At 39.0% G+C, this 14,014-nt stretch overlaps 1 protein-coding gene across 2 annotated transcripts; it reads right to left on the bottom strand.

Moving 5' to 3' along the window:
• Positions 1 to 6,497: 6,497 nt before the first annotated feature.
• Positions 6,498 to 12,086, bottom strand: LOC143851395 (uncharacterized). Of its 2 annotated transcripts, XM_077360811.1 has the most exons (4): positions 11,710 to 12,086; positions 9,115 to 9,290; positions 7,716 to 8,001; positions 6,498 to 7,337 (listed from the first exon to the last, which is right to left on the bottom strand). In XM_077360811.1, the coding sequence occupies exons 3-4, from the start codon at positions 7,778 to 7,780 to the stop codon at positions 6,731 to 6,733; spliced, it is 672 nt and encodes a 223-aa protein (XP_077216926.1). In that variant the 5' UTR covers positions 7,781 to 8,001; positions 9,115 to 9,290; positions 11,710 to 12,086; the 3' UTR covers positions 6,498 to 6,730. The 2 variants fall into 2 exon arrangements, with proteins under 2 accessions (XP_077216926.1, XP_077216925.1); XM_077360810.1 differs by lacking the exon at positions 9,115 to 9,290 and having other exon boundaries at positions 11,710 to 12,084.
• Positions 12,087 to 14,014: the final 1,928 nt, after the last annotated feature.

Below are 14,014 nucleotides of genomic sequence, written 5' to 3'. Positions count from 1 at the left end.
TGATGTCATCATCTGGATGACTCACCCAATTTCGGAGGGTGCGAAATTGGTCCCCCTATAAATAGGGGGTAAGAGTAAAATCAGAGTTTTTTACTTCTCCTCTCTCCTCTGGTTTTTTAAAAAACTTCTCTGGGTTTTTGAGTTCAAATCCCTTTTGGTTTTCCAGAAATTTTTTAGTTTCTTTATTTCTTTAGAAGAGAGAAAGTAGAGAAATACTTTGGTGGCTTACACCGGGTGTCGGCTTTCTACCGAAATTTTGAAGGTTCAGAGCGACATCCTTCAAATAGTGTCTTTGTTCTGCAAAATTTCGCAGAACTACAAGCTATTTTTCATTAATAGCACCGTTGTTCTACTGAAATCTCGGCAAACAGTAAACCCTTTTATCAAAATAGCGCAGTTACGCCCCCGATTTCCTTACAAATTCTGATAAAATTACATTTATTTTACAGCTTTCGAAATTTTCATTACAAAGAAAGGTATGAGGCGGTGACGCTGTAGGATCTCTTGCACTATTTACCCTTAGATCTTATAATATAAACCCCTCTACGCTTCTCTTACTTTCTGTACTGTCTTTTCCGTTCGGTTTCTTTTACTTTCAATACTGTCTTTACATTTCAAAGAAGGGTATGAGGCGGTGACGTTATAGGATATCTGGCACTATTTGCCCCCAGATCTTATAACATAAGCCCCTCTACCTTTCTTTTGCTTTCAGTATTGTCTTTACATTTCAAAGAAGGGTATGAGGCGGTGACGTTATAGGATCTTCAACACTATTTGCCCCCAAGTCTTATAATATAAACCCTTCTACATTTCTTTTACTTTCTATACTGTCGTTTCCATTTGATTTCTAGTTAACCTGATTGTGGTCAGCTGAGAGATCTCGAAGGGACTCTCTTTACAGCATACGATTAGAATCAGGATAACTATTCCCTTTCTGTATTGTATTTTTCCGTTAATTTATTGTTAACCTAATTGTGGTCAGCTGAGAGGTCTCAAAGAGTCGCTTTACAGCATACGATCAAAATCAGGATAACGATCGCTTGTTTTCCTTTTTTTAGAAATTCATTTTATTTACATATCGGAATTAAGCCTAACCCAAATAAAGGCAGAAAAAGATAAGTTTTCTCATTGAATTCTTCGAAAAATGCCAAATCAAGTCAAGAGACCGGATTGATCCAAGCACGAGGGGTGCCTAACACCTTCCCCGAATGTAACCATAACCCTTACCCAGATATCTGTAAGGACCATGCCTTAACAAACAGAGCATAATTAAGGGTTCTAGGCCCAGAGCAAAAGAACCCCTTTGGTTACTGTTCCTCCAATTAAACTCAGGTTTGTACCCCCTTTGTATCGGAAGAACAGACACAGGTCCTAGGCCTTAACCTACGTGGCGACTCTAAGTTTCTCTTTCTTGCGAAGTTCGGACCCCGATCCTGAATTCGCAAGAAATGCAGATTACACTCACAGAAAACCCAACGTGGTGATCTCCTGGAACGCGCCCAAGAGCGGCGCGCGTTGCTGGAAAAAACGGGCTCCCACACCATTATAGAAGTAAACCCATTTGAAATGGGCAAACCAGTGATAAAATCCATAGCTATGTCTTCCCAAATCATTTGTGGCGTCGGAAAGGGTTGTAACAAACCACACGGTGGCAACGTTGAATATTTGGTTTGTTGACAAACCAGGCAATCCTTTACAAACTGTGTAACATCAGCGCGCAACTTACACCAGAAGAACTTGGTAGAGATTCTTTTAATGGTTGGAGTATTCCTGGATGCCCTACTTGGAGGGTACTATGAAATTCATGAATGATGGAAAATCTGATTGGGGAAGAAGAACCAATGAAGAAATGATATTTATGGAAAAGCAATCCATTTTTTATAATAAATTCGGGTGCAGCAATTCCCTTACTGATTTGATCATGTAAGGCAAGTGACTCAGAATTTGTAACATTTTCCAATTGAAGCTGGGAAGATATCGAACACCGGTGACGAAAGTGCCATTTGTTACTGGACTGGTGAAGATTGGGCTGAAACTAGTTGTAGCAAAACAGGGGACGTGTCCTCAACTCTGGAGAGGGCGTTTGCTTCTTGATTCTCCTTACCAGCCTTATAAACTATTGAATAGTTATAACCCAACAACTTGTAAACGTATTTCTGTTGTTCAGGGGTCTGGATAATCTGAGCCATGAGGTTCTTCAAACTACGATGATCAGTGTAGATTGTGAAATGTCTTCCAAGTAGATATTGGCTCCATTTTTTCACTGCTTCAGTAATTGCAAACAACTCTTTCACATAAGCTGATGCAAGGGACATTGTGTATGACATTTTCTTGCTAAAATAAGCAATTGGATGCTTATTTTGCACTAAAACCGCACCAATTACTAAGCTGGAGGCATCAGTCTCAAGTACAAAGTCTTGAGAAACATCAGTCAATGCAAGTACAGGTAGTTGTGTCATCTGAAGTTTTAATTGGCTTAATGCAGACTGAGCTTCATCAGACCAGTGTAGATTGTGAAATGTCGTCCAAGTAGATATTGGCGCCATTTTTTCACGGCTTCGGTAATTGCAAAGAACTCTCACATAAGCTGATACAAGGGACATTGTGTGTGACATTTTCTTGCTAAAATAGGCAATTGGATGCTTATTTTGCAGTAAAACCACACCAATTGCTATGCTAGAGGCATCGGTCTTGAGTACAAAGTCTTGAGAAAAATCAGGCAATGCAAGTCCAGGTAGTTGTGTCATTTGAAGTTTTAATTGGGCAAATGCAGACTGAGCTTCATCAGACCAATGAAATGAATCCCTTTTAAGAAGATTGGTAAGAGGAGATGCAATGGTTGCATAATGTCGAACAAATCTACTGTAGTATCCCGTAAGACCGAGGAAACCCCTTAATTGCTTCAAATTAGTGGGTATGGGCCAATTTTGCATTGCACGAATCTTATCAGGCTCTGGTTGAACACCATTGCCAGAAACCAAATGACCCAAATACTCATTTTGGTCTTTACAAAAATGGCATTTGGTCAACTTCACAAAGAGGTGGTTAGTCGACAAGCAACTGAGCACTGAATTTAAATGGTCAGCATGTTCAGCTATGGTATGGCTGTAAACGAGTATATCATCGAAGAAGACAATGTCAAACCGCCGTAGAAATGGTTTGAATAGCATATTCATGGTGTTTTGAAACGTGGATGGAGCATTAGTTAGCCCGAAGGGCATAACCAGGAATTCATAATGACCTTCATGAGTTCTAAACCCTGTTTTTTCGCAATCTTATTGTTTCATTCGGATTTGGTGGTAACCTGACCGTAGATCAAGTTTTGAAAATACAATAGCCCCATGCAATTCATCCATTAATTCATCTGTAGTAGGAATCAGAAATTGATCCTTAATGGTGATAGAGTTTAAAGCTCTGTAATCAACACAGAATCGCCATGTGTTGTCCTTTTTTTTTTAACCAAGAGAACATGTGAAGAATAAGGACTTCGGCTAGGGATAATAATTCCATCCTGCAACATTTCCTTAACTAATCTTTCTATTTTTGTCTTTTGGAAGTGCGGATAATAGTACGGTTTAACATTCACAGGTTGGGAACCAGGTACCAGATGAATTTGATGGCCCCTTTCTCTACTATGTGGCAATCTTGAAGGCTTTTGAAAGACATGTATATAATTCTTTAACTGATCAGCAATCAGCGGTGGTAATCCTTCCGGAAAGGAATTACTGGAAGTTGCTTCAGATGTCGATGCAGGAATTGGATTGTCAACACATAGTAATTGAAAATATGAGGCAATTGAATTGGACTTGGATAAGCATTTCAATTGGGTTGCCTTGAGAGGTGATGGGTTTAAGTGAGGTCCGCCTACCAATTTTACAGGCATGTCTTTCCAAGTAAACTCCATAGTAGAAAGTTTATAATCAGTTACTATGGGACCTAACTCAGCTAACCATTGCACACCTAAAACGATGTCCGCTCTTTGATCGGCAAAATAAAGAGATCGAGGACAAATTCATGTGTTTGTAAAACCAATTTGACATTCACACATTTTTTATTACAGAGGAGGTACTCTCCATTACCAATTAAAACCTTAAATTGTGGAATAGGAAGGACAGGTCAGTGCAACAATGTAGCAATTGTTTCCTTGACAAAGTTATGGGTGGAACCACTGTCTATCAGGACATTGAGTGATGTAGTGGAACTAATCCCCGTAAGGCGAATTGTACTAGGATTTTGGTGTCCTACCATGGCATGACTACTGATTTCAGCATTGTTCTCAGGAAAAGACATGTCATTTGAAATGATGAGGTTATCCGAAGGAAATTCTTCCAATGAAAACTCAGTGTCATTATCTACAGCTGAAAGATGATACAATCATTTTCGGCAATCATGCCCTCGAACATATTTTTCATCACAAAAATAACAAATACCTTTCTCCCTTCTGAGTTTCATTTCCTCTTTTGTAAGTAGTCTAGTACAAAGTGGAATTTGTTTTAAAGGAGGAGGAGGGAGTGCTGGAACTGGAACAGGGGAAGGAGTTGGTAATAAACCAGTTCCCGCTAGAGGTTTTGACCAATTGGATCGCCAAGATTTGCATAAATCATCGTATTTTTGTTCATAAATTCTAGCCAACGAGATCGTTTGTAATAATGAAGAGGGTTGTAAAACCAACAATATTTGTTTCAGATCCGGTTTGAGTTCAGAAATAAAGAAACTTATCAGAAAAGATTCAGAAAGACCAGTTACCTTATTGGACAATTCCTCAAACCGCGATTGGTACTCTTCAACTGAAGTTGTTTGTTGGATTTTAGCCAAAGCACCCTTGTGATCTTCATACAGAGAAGGTCCAAAGCGCAATTGGATTGCATCTAAGAACCCTTTCCATGAATGTATTAGATTCTTAGCCTTAGCCCACTAAAACCAAGCAAGAGCAGGGCCTTCTAAATGAAAGGAGGAAATGGTTAAGAGTTGTTCATCGGGTGTGCTGTAATAATGGAAGAATAGCTCGATCTTGAAAGACCAGCCGGTCGGATCTGTACCGTCGAACTTCGGTACATCCATTCGAATGAATTTACTATAGTTGGATTGAATCGGCACAATACCATCTTCCGAATTACCAGAGGAATGATCATCAACATTGGTACCCTGAAAAGAAGAGGTTGGGAACGAACCTGAAGTTGTTTGATCATAGCAACTAGTTCCTCATGTTGTTGGCATTGGATTTGCCGTAATTCATTGAGTTGTTGTTGATGAAGCTTGAATTATTCATCGATTTTTGATTGGGTGCGTGTATTTTCCGCCATTACTGTAAAATCGAAACAAAGAAGAAGAATAGACTCAATGAAAGCGCCAATGATACGACCCTTGAGGGTACACTCAGAACAGATATTAGAAAGGAAGAAGAAGACGAAGGGAAATCAAGATTTCAGAAGAAGAATTTAGAAAAGAGGAGGGAAAAATACTTCTTTATTCATCATCTCTTGTCAGGGGTTGTTACATGTATTTATAGATTCACTTCAACAGTTTATACAGCTGGCAATTCTTCCTAACAAACTAATATTCCCTTTCTCTGAATGCTAAAAGACATCTGTTTTACCTGTTTCTTCACTTACTGACTTTTCGTTGATTCTCTAAGTCATGACTACTTACATAGTCCTTCATCCAGTCAGGCTTTTGCTTCAATCTAGATCTTCTGATGTTATCCTTCTGTTCAGCTTGATCCTCTAAGAATTCCTTATTCTGCTTATCTTCTCCTCTCTCTGTACTCTGTTCTTGTTCTAATGTTAACTCCTGCTGGATGCTATCAGCAACAGAATCAGTACAAAAAAAAAAAAAAAACTGTATAAGGTAAGCATAAATGGGTGATAAATAGGGGATAAATGGGTGGAAACATATCTGGAGTGCATAAAAACAACCCAGATGTCTCATAAATAAGGTCATAACTCAGCACAAACAGAGCAAAAAAAAAAAATCAAATTATGCAAATGATGGTATAAACGACCGTTCCACCACAAGAATCTTGTTAATGTTTGCTGATATTTTCACACCTATTATTACACAACAGAAAGGAATGCTAGACTGACGGGAGCCCTTGCAAAGATGATACAAATGCTAGACTGGCCACACGTCACTCTAATCTGGAAAAAGTCTATATAAATGTTGAATGCACTACAGTGAGGTGCGGCCAATGGGGGAGCCCTTTCATCTCATGTTTGCAAGGGCTAGTCCAGCATTCCTCTACACAAGAATCTTTATGGTCACAGGTTGGTCCCTAAAACCTTTTGAGTGTGCGCCTGAGCGTGCGTGTGTGTCAGAGAGAGAGAGAGAGAGAGAGAGAGAGAGAGAGAGAGAGAGAGAGAGGGGTCGTCTTGATTAGAACTGGTAGGATCGCTATATCAAATACAAACCATCAAAGATAACATCAACCATAAAAAGCAAAGACTCTAGCAACTAAATTAAATGAAAGAGGTAGTTTCAAAACTCTAGATTTTTTTTTCTTTCACCGGAATTTATCTAGGAACCCGGGGCGGCACCTTACATTTTATTAATAATGAAAGAATAGTTACAAGAGTAACAATAGCAACATAATAAAGAACAAATAAAAAAACAAGTTCGGTCCATAAAACTTAGATGGAAAAAACTAAATAAAAAATTTAAACAAACTTCGTGTGATCTACGAGCCACCTTGGATTTATGTACCACTGTATCCATCAGATCTTCAAACGGAAACTCAATTGATACGTTGATGTTTAGGTGTCACCGAGTGAAGTTGTGGCATCGAATGAACAGGGCTTTGATCTTCACTGCCATGTACATCACGATCAACAGCGTGTTGCTCTGCAAAGATGTCAAAGAGGTCGCCGTCTGATGGAAGACTGAAGATTTCTTGGTTGTAAACAGAATAGTCTTCTTCTCCATTGCTTATGGCCATAAGAACGTTTTCCTCGAGCTCGTTGAACATCCCAGTTAGTGATTGATAAGAAATAGGTTCATGCGCCATACTCTCCATGAAGGGGTCACTGGATTCATTAGCGTTATACGTAGAACACCCCTCTTCAATATCATGTACAAGATTACCAGTAGAATCATCACTTGATGGCACACTTGGTTCAAATGTTGGCGGTTCACTTGGTACGAGTGTCTTTGCGATCCCATTGTAGCCTTTGGTGAATCCTAGGTCGTTCACATTTTCAACGACCATCGGGTTAGGTTGCACTTGCTCAAGATTGTCTTTGACAGCTACTTGCTCAACTTCTATCGGTTGACATTTTGCAGGTTTGTTTGCACTTTGCACCTTTGAAACTCTTATAAACCTTACATAGAACATAATCATCCAGCTGAAAAATAAAAGAGAGTTATAGTTAGTAGAAAAAAGATAATATCATAAAAATAACAAATTAAAGAAAAAAGATAATATAAGGCATAAAAATAACAAATTATAAATATCAATCTACAGCATGAACTAGCGGGGCAAAGTTAGAAAGATGGATTAAAAACGTGTTTAATACGTTGTTTTAAAAGTTTTCCTCAACATAAAAAATGATTTTTTTTGGTGCACTAGTTCTAATTGAAATTAATATTAAACAACAAACCAACAAAAAACAATGCTGTTTAAAATGAAGTTTTGCAAACTATTATCATGTATGAGATTAATGAAGATTCTAACCTAACAATATTCTTACTCTATAATAGAAAATATTGTTTCTTTTACATACCATTCATGCTGCTGCCGGGATGATTCTCTCTTCTTCGTCATTTCAGGGATTGTATACTCTTGCATATGCAAACTGGTCTTAATCCCCTTTGGTGGTTTTCCTCTAAATTAAGCTAGTGATTTCTTCTTCCCAAATACCATTCCTTCATTTGTAACATCCGTATTTTCTTTTGTAGCTTTCCAGAAACCATGTCCGACTGTACGATCTGGATGATCCCCGCCCTCATACTTCCGTTTTCTGGGCGTGAAGAAGTATCATTCATTCTCCACACAAGGCTCATACATCTCTGTTAATCAATAAAAATGGCATTAATCAATAACAAAATTAAAAATAAAAGAGCATTGATAAATTCACCCCCTACATTTCAGTGCATAGTTTTCTTTTAATCTTTTAACTTCAAACCATATTCTAACAACTTTCTATTCCCTTTCCACCTCCACCTACCAATCCCTGTAACTAACATCTATACTTTTCTTTCCAACAATAGAAGAAAAGTAAAAAAATTGTTTTATGATCCATTTTATTTAGAAAGAAACCAAGCCTTAAAGAAAGATTTTATTAGTTTCCTTTAGGTAAACAAATTTTATGTATCTAAAATTTGTTTTAGGCCTATTTTAAGTTAAGATTTCCATTCCACTTCCCCTTTGTTACTACAATACTTTACACTCCGTTTCTTTCACCTAAAATGGCCCTTAAACAAATTTTAGGTGTCTACAATTTGTTTTAGTTACATTTTATGTTGAAAGAAAAGTAGTCTTAAAGAAACATTTTCATTATTTTTTCTTTTTCATTTTTAATACATATTTCAAGCTACGTTTCTTAATTTCGACACTAAATACGTGTACGTCCATTTTATCAGAAAATAACACAGCCTTAAAAGATTTCCATTACTCTTCTCTATTTTTGATACAATACCTAGGCTCCAAGTAAAATGACCCTAAAATTTGTTTTACATACATCAGTTAAAGAAAGATTTTCATTAGTTTCTCTACCTAAAATTTTCCTAAAACAAATTTTATTTGCATCAATTTTATCTGGAAAGAAATTGTAGCTTGAAAGAAAGATTTTCATCAGTTTTCCTAAGTAAAATATTCGCTTAAAAAAAAACTAATTTTAGACATGTAAAATTAGTTTTACTGTGCGAAAGAAACGTAGCCTCAAAGAAATTAAGATTTTAGTAGTTTCTCTTCTCAATTTTTAATACTATAGCTGCTCCTTAAAATCACACTAAAATAATTAGACACATAAAATTTTGTTTACGTCCAATTTATCTTCAAAGAAACATAGCGTTAAATAAACATTTCCATTCCACGCCCATACGTAAAATTTAGTTTCACTGTAACAAATTTTATGCATGTATTTTAAAAGATGAAAGAAAGATTACCATTAGTTTTTGTACCTGTGGGACCCGGTCCGGGAGGGCGCCCCCCACAGCCCACGCGAGCGGCGCGCGCCCGGCTTTGAGAGTCGCTCCTTTCTTGTTTGTTGATAATAGACGAAAATCACCTTTTCAGTGAACTTAAGGCTACAAAGGCAATCCTAATTTCACGCAAAAGGGATGAGCAGAGTCGCCACCTGGGTAAGGGAACTAGGACCCATGAGTGACACCGCATAATCTGCGATCCCAGAAAGTCTAGATCTGTTACTTGGTTACGAGAATGGAAGGTGTTAGGCATCATTCTCACCCGGTAAACCGGTCTTCAATTTCAAAGTTTAACTCACCAAAATTTCTTTAGAGAAGCTTGTTTAAACTCTACGATCTAAACTACGGGACATACAACCTTAATAATCTAATCTCAATGTGGTTCCTAGATGCATCATTTGAACACTTTGATTTATTTAATTCAATTTTGATGAGATCTACGTGACAGGCAATCTAATAATCTAATTTTGATGAAACCTAAATAATTTATTGGAATGAACTACTTTATTTGAATTAAGGTATAAAATAATCAGAAAAGTGAATTCTAGAAATAAACCTAAAACCCTACTGGTGTGTGTAGGGTCGATCTGAACTCGGAAGGCCATCCACGCTGCCTACATACCCAAGCGATCAAGATCGACGTAGTTCGATGGCGCTAATCTAAGCTACATACGCCTAATGTGCCTAGGACTACTAATTTAGACTCGATCCACCTGAACTCGGAAGGCCATCCAAGTTGCCTACATACCCAAGTGATCAAGATCGACGTAGTTCGATGGCGCTAATCTAAGCTACATACGCCTAATGTGCCTAAGACTATTAATTTAGACTCGATCCATTGGACTCGACTGGTGATTAAAGCTTATAGAAGGATGATTGAATTATATTTAAGTTGGATGTGATTTTGAGGACTCCATCTAAGATGCTATTCCTACATGTCCTATGCTAATGCAAGTAAGTCCTAGACTAATGCAATGCGACTAAGCATGCCTTAAGGAGGAAGATGGGCTATCTAGTGAAAGCTACTATAGGGTTCAGTTGACGTTGGGTACAACTGACCCTGACTGAGGCTTGTGTGACTCCTAACTTCTAAGACTCCCTATGACCCAAGATTCGCTAAGACTTAAGACTCTCTAATGCCTAGGTTTCCCTATGGATTTAAGGATTTTTAGGGTTTTGTGTTTTTCAATTTTTTTATTTTTATTTTTAATGTTTGTCCCTTTTGAAAAGGGAGTTTTGGCTCAGCAGGTTTCCGTCTGTCGTCGCCTAAACCTTGGAGAAATTCCAAAATCGACAAAGGTCCTGAAAACCAAATGAAATATCAAAGACAAAGGAAAGAAATTCTGAACGCAGGAAACTTCGAAGGAAAACTCCAAACAAAAGGAAATTCCGAAATGAGAAATTTCGAAATGAGAGGAAACCCCGAACCCCATGGAAACTCGAAAGCGAAGCGAAGGAAGAAGGGTAAGGGGTGGCTCAAGAAACAGTCTGTCATCGCCTTGACCCGGGAGGAAGTTCCTGACAATCGATGGGAAGACCAAACACTGGCAACAATTCAAAACTCTGACGAAAGTTTCGCAGACAAGGAGAGGGAGAAATCAGAAATGAAATCTGGATATCGACACAAAACTCGAGGGGAGAGGAGAAAAGGAGAAGAGGGGCTCTAAGTATTCATGAGACAACCACAAAAGAACTCCAATCATGATGGCAAGCTGAGTGTGACCTCTACTCTTTGATTTCTGAATGTTTTCTAAACTTTTGGGGTTATATTACTCTAAAACCTGGCGGGGATTAAATTCCTCATTGAAATCCTATGACCGAAATGGAAAACGGACTAATGCAGACCTGACTCCTGTCATATGATGATTTTATTACAATCCAAGCAGCCAAGGATCCTAAGTCCCACGCTTCGACTCGAGTCAATAAATGGGAAAAATGAATACAAATCCAAGCAACTCAACGCTTCCTGATGAAATAATGTCTTATTTAATTTGTAAAGCATGCTCGCCCATTATGACTGTTGATATGTAGCCTGTAACAATACCAATGGATTTAAAGACACATGCAAGTCACAAGGAACACCACAGATCAATGACCATGTTCTTTCACCCTGTGAAAACCTCAGATCTTGGAGAATCAAATTGGCAGGAAGTTCCCAAGAAAATCTGGCCAAAGCGCTCACAAAGAGCCCATCTCACCCCTTCAAAATTAGTTGATTATGTAATTCAGAAGTATTGATCATTTCGTTCTCTTTGGCTTAGTGCTTGACGTTCATATATGAAGAGCCTTGGTTCCCCTTCTCGATTGTTCCGAGTTAGGGTTGGTTTGTGATCTTATTGTATCATCTTTTCCTATATCTAAAAAATCGGTAGGGGTCCCCGTTAAACCCCAGCTTACCCATCAAAAAATGAAAAAAATGTTCTAGCACCCTGTGACCAATCATAAAAAATTAACTACAAAGCTTACTGTGAGCTGTCTCTAAAACAGGTGTATAACTGTGTAACTGCAAAATCTTTTCTATTACACATTAATTTTAAAGATGGCAACCACAAGAAGTAAATAGGTGCTTACAGGTCTCGGCTCTATTTTTACAGCTCTCCAGCTCCCTGTCTGTGTTCTCGCTCTCTTTCTCTCTGCTCTACCTCACTACTCTGTTTTCCTTTTTTTTTCTAGCTTTGGACAGCAGATCCCCCTTCGGATAGCAGCCCCCCTCTCCCTCCACTCTGTTTTTTTATGAGCAGAAGCTCCACCTCTCTCCTCCACTCTGTTTTTCGTGAGCAACAGATCCCACTCTGTTTTTCTTCACAAACGAAGAAGAAGAAGAGGAAGAAGAAGCAGCTCGCTCTCCCTCTGTTTGCAGCTCTCTCCCCCAGCTCTCACTTTGTTTTTTTTTTCCTTCTTTCTACTATCTGTTCCCTGTTTCTTTTATGTTTTTCCTTCCTCTACTGAAAACGAGAGAATCAGTAGGTGGGCTTGGTGACAACGTGGGGCCGGGGGTGGGGGGAAATAGAAGGTTGCCCGAAGTAAAAATGAGGAGGAATAAAAGAAGGAAATGATATGCTTGCGCCTCGTTTCCCATGGACAGCCCCTTCTGGTGTGTTTATGATCATTATCTTTTCAATAAAGGCAAGAGTTAAGGCGTTTAGCCCCCAATCCTGGCCATGGGATGTGTGCCACTCCCGGTATAGCCACTCCCCTATCCTGATAATTCACCCCCGTTCATCATTTTTTAATCTTGTGATGTGATATCTGCACCGCCATACTTTGATAATTGCACCATTTAAGCTTGTCTTTTCTTTGATTTTGACTAGACCTGTCAAGAAGTAGACCCGGCAAGAATTGACCCAGACCCACAGGTCGACCCGGCCCGCCTGTAATTTTCGGGTTCGGGTCAACATTTTGTGACCTGTTTCTCGGTTGACCCGTAGGTCAACCCAGCCCATCAAAACTGGACGGGTCTGTGCGGGTGCCCGTAGAGAAGTGTTATTTTGGCATTTTTCAGTAGTTTTCATATTTTTTGGTAGTTTTTTCGGTATATAGAAGCACCTTCTTTCGGTATTTTTTTCCGTAGTTTTACTTATTTGAACCATTTTTCCTGTAATTTCTCTCCAACTTAGCACTTCCCCAACATTATTCTCCAAAACTTATTATTGCTAGCCATCTTTACAGAAAGGTACTTCTCCCATCCTTGCAGTTTGCACCACGTCAATGAATAAGACAAATCTGAAAAAAATCAACATAAATATTTGGCTATCATCACATGATCACATGCAATTGCAAAGGATGGGCGTGAAGTACCCTTTGGAGAATGTGGCTAGCAAACCCCTATAAAAACAACAAAAATCTATAAAAAATAGAAAAAATAAAAATTCATTAAAAAACCGGGTGACTCGGGGTCGACTCGGCCTGTACAGGCTGGGTGTGACTCTAAGCTTAGTGCCCCGTAAAAATTTTCGGGTCATTTTGACCCGGCCCGTTTGACCCAGACCTGTACAGGCCAGGTGCGAGTCCAAGCTTAGTGACCTGTAAAATTTTCCGGGTCATTTTGACCCGGCCCGCCCGTTTGCCAGGTCTATCAAGAAGTGATCCAGACCCGCGGGTCGACCCGGCCCGCCTGTATTTTCCAGGTCTAGGTCACTCATTTGTGACCTGTTTGAAAATGACCCACGGGTCCACCGGCCCAGCCCGTAATAACTGGGCCGGTTCGGGTGGACCCGCAGGTGCCCGTAAAGAAGTGAAACAACGGTTTTGGCCTTTTCCAGTAGTTTTCATATTTTGATACATTTTTTTCATAGTTTTTTCCGTAATTTTTCTATAGAGGTACCTTCTTTTGGTATTTTTTCCGTAGTTTTTCTAATTTGAAGCTCTTTTACAGTAATTTTTCTCCTAGCACCTTACCCTCATGACTGTTATTGCTAGCCACCTATGCAGGAAAGTACTTCTGCCCATCCTTTGCAGTTTGCACCTGCCAAAAAGTCAACATAAATGGCTATCATCACATGATCACATGCAAGGCGAAGGTGGCTAGCAAATCTCTATAAAAATAACAAAAATCTTAAAAAACAGAAAAAAAATAAAAAATCATTAAAAAAACAGGTGACCTGTGGGTGCACCTGGCCCATACGGATGGGGTCCGGGTCAACCAATTAGTGACCCGTAAATTTTTGGGTCATTTTTTACCCGGACCTGTACGGGTCAGGTGAAACCCGGCCTGGCCCACCCGTTTGCTAGGTCTAATTTTGTCCCAATAAGATTTGATACCTCTTTCTATTCCAAAAAAAAAATATGGGTTAGTATCTCCAGATATGGTGTGCCGGTAGGCGTCGGAACTCGGGGAGATGAGTGCCAATATCAAAACCTAGGGTATCTTTACAAG

Source organism: Tasmannia lanceolata, unplaced genomic scaffold, assembly GCF_043159265.1.
Source record: "Tasmannia lanceolata isolate RefF3 unplaced genomic scaffold, GAP_Taslan_0.1 ptg000018l, whole genome shotgun sequence".
NCBI classification, from domain to species: domain Eukaryota; kingdom Viridiplantae; phylum Streptophyta; class Magnoliopsida; order Canellales; family Winteraceae; genus Tasmannia; species Tasmannia lanceolata.
This window is presented reverse-complemented; position numbering and strand designations above follow the sequence as displayed.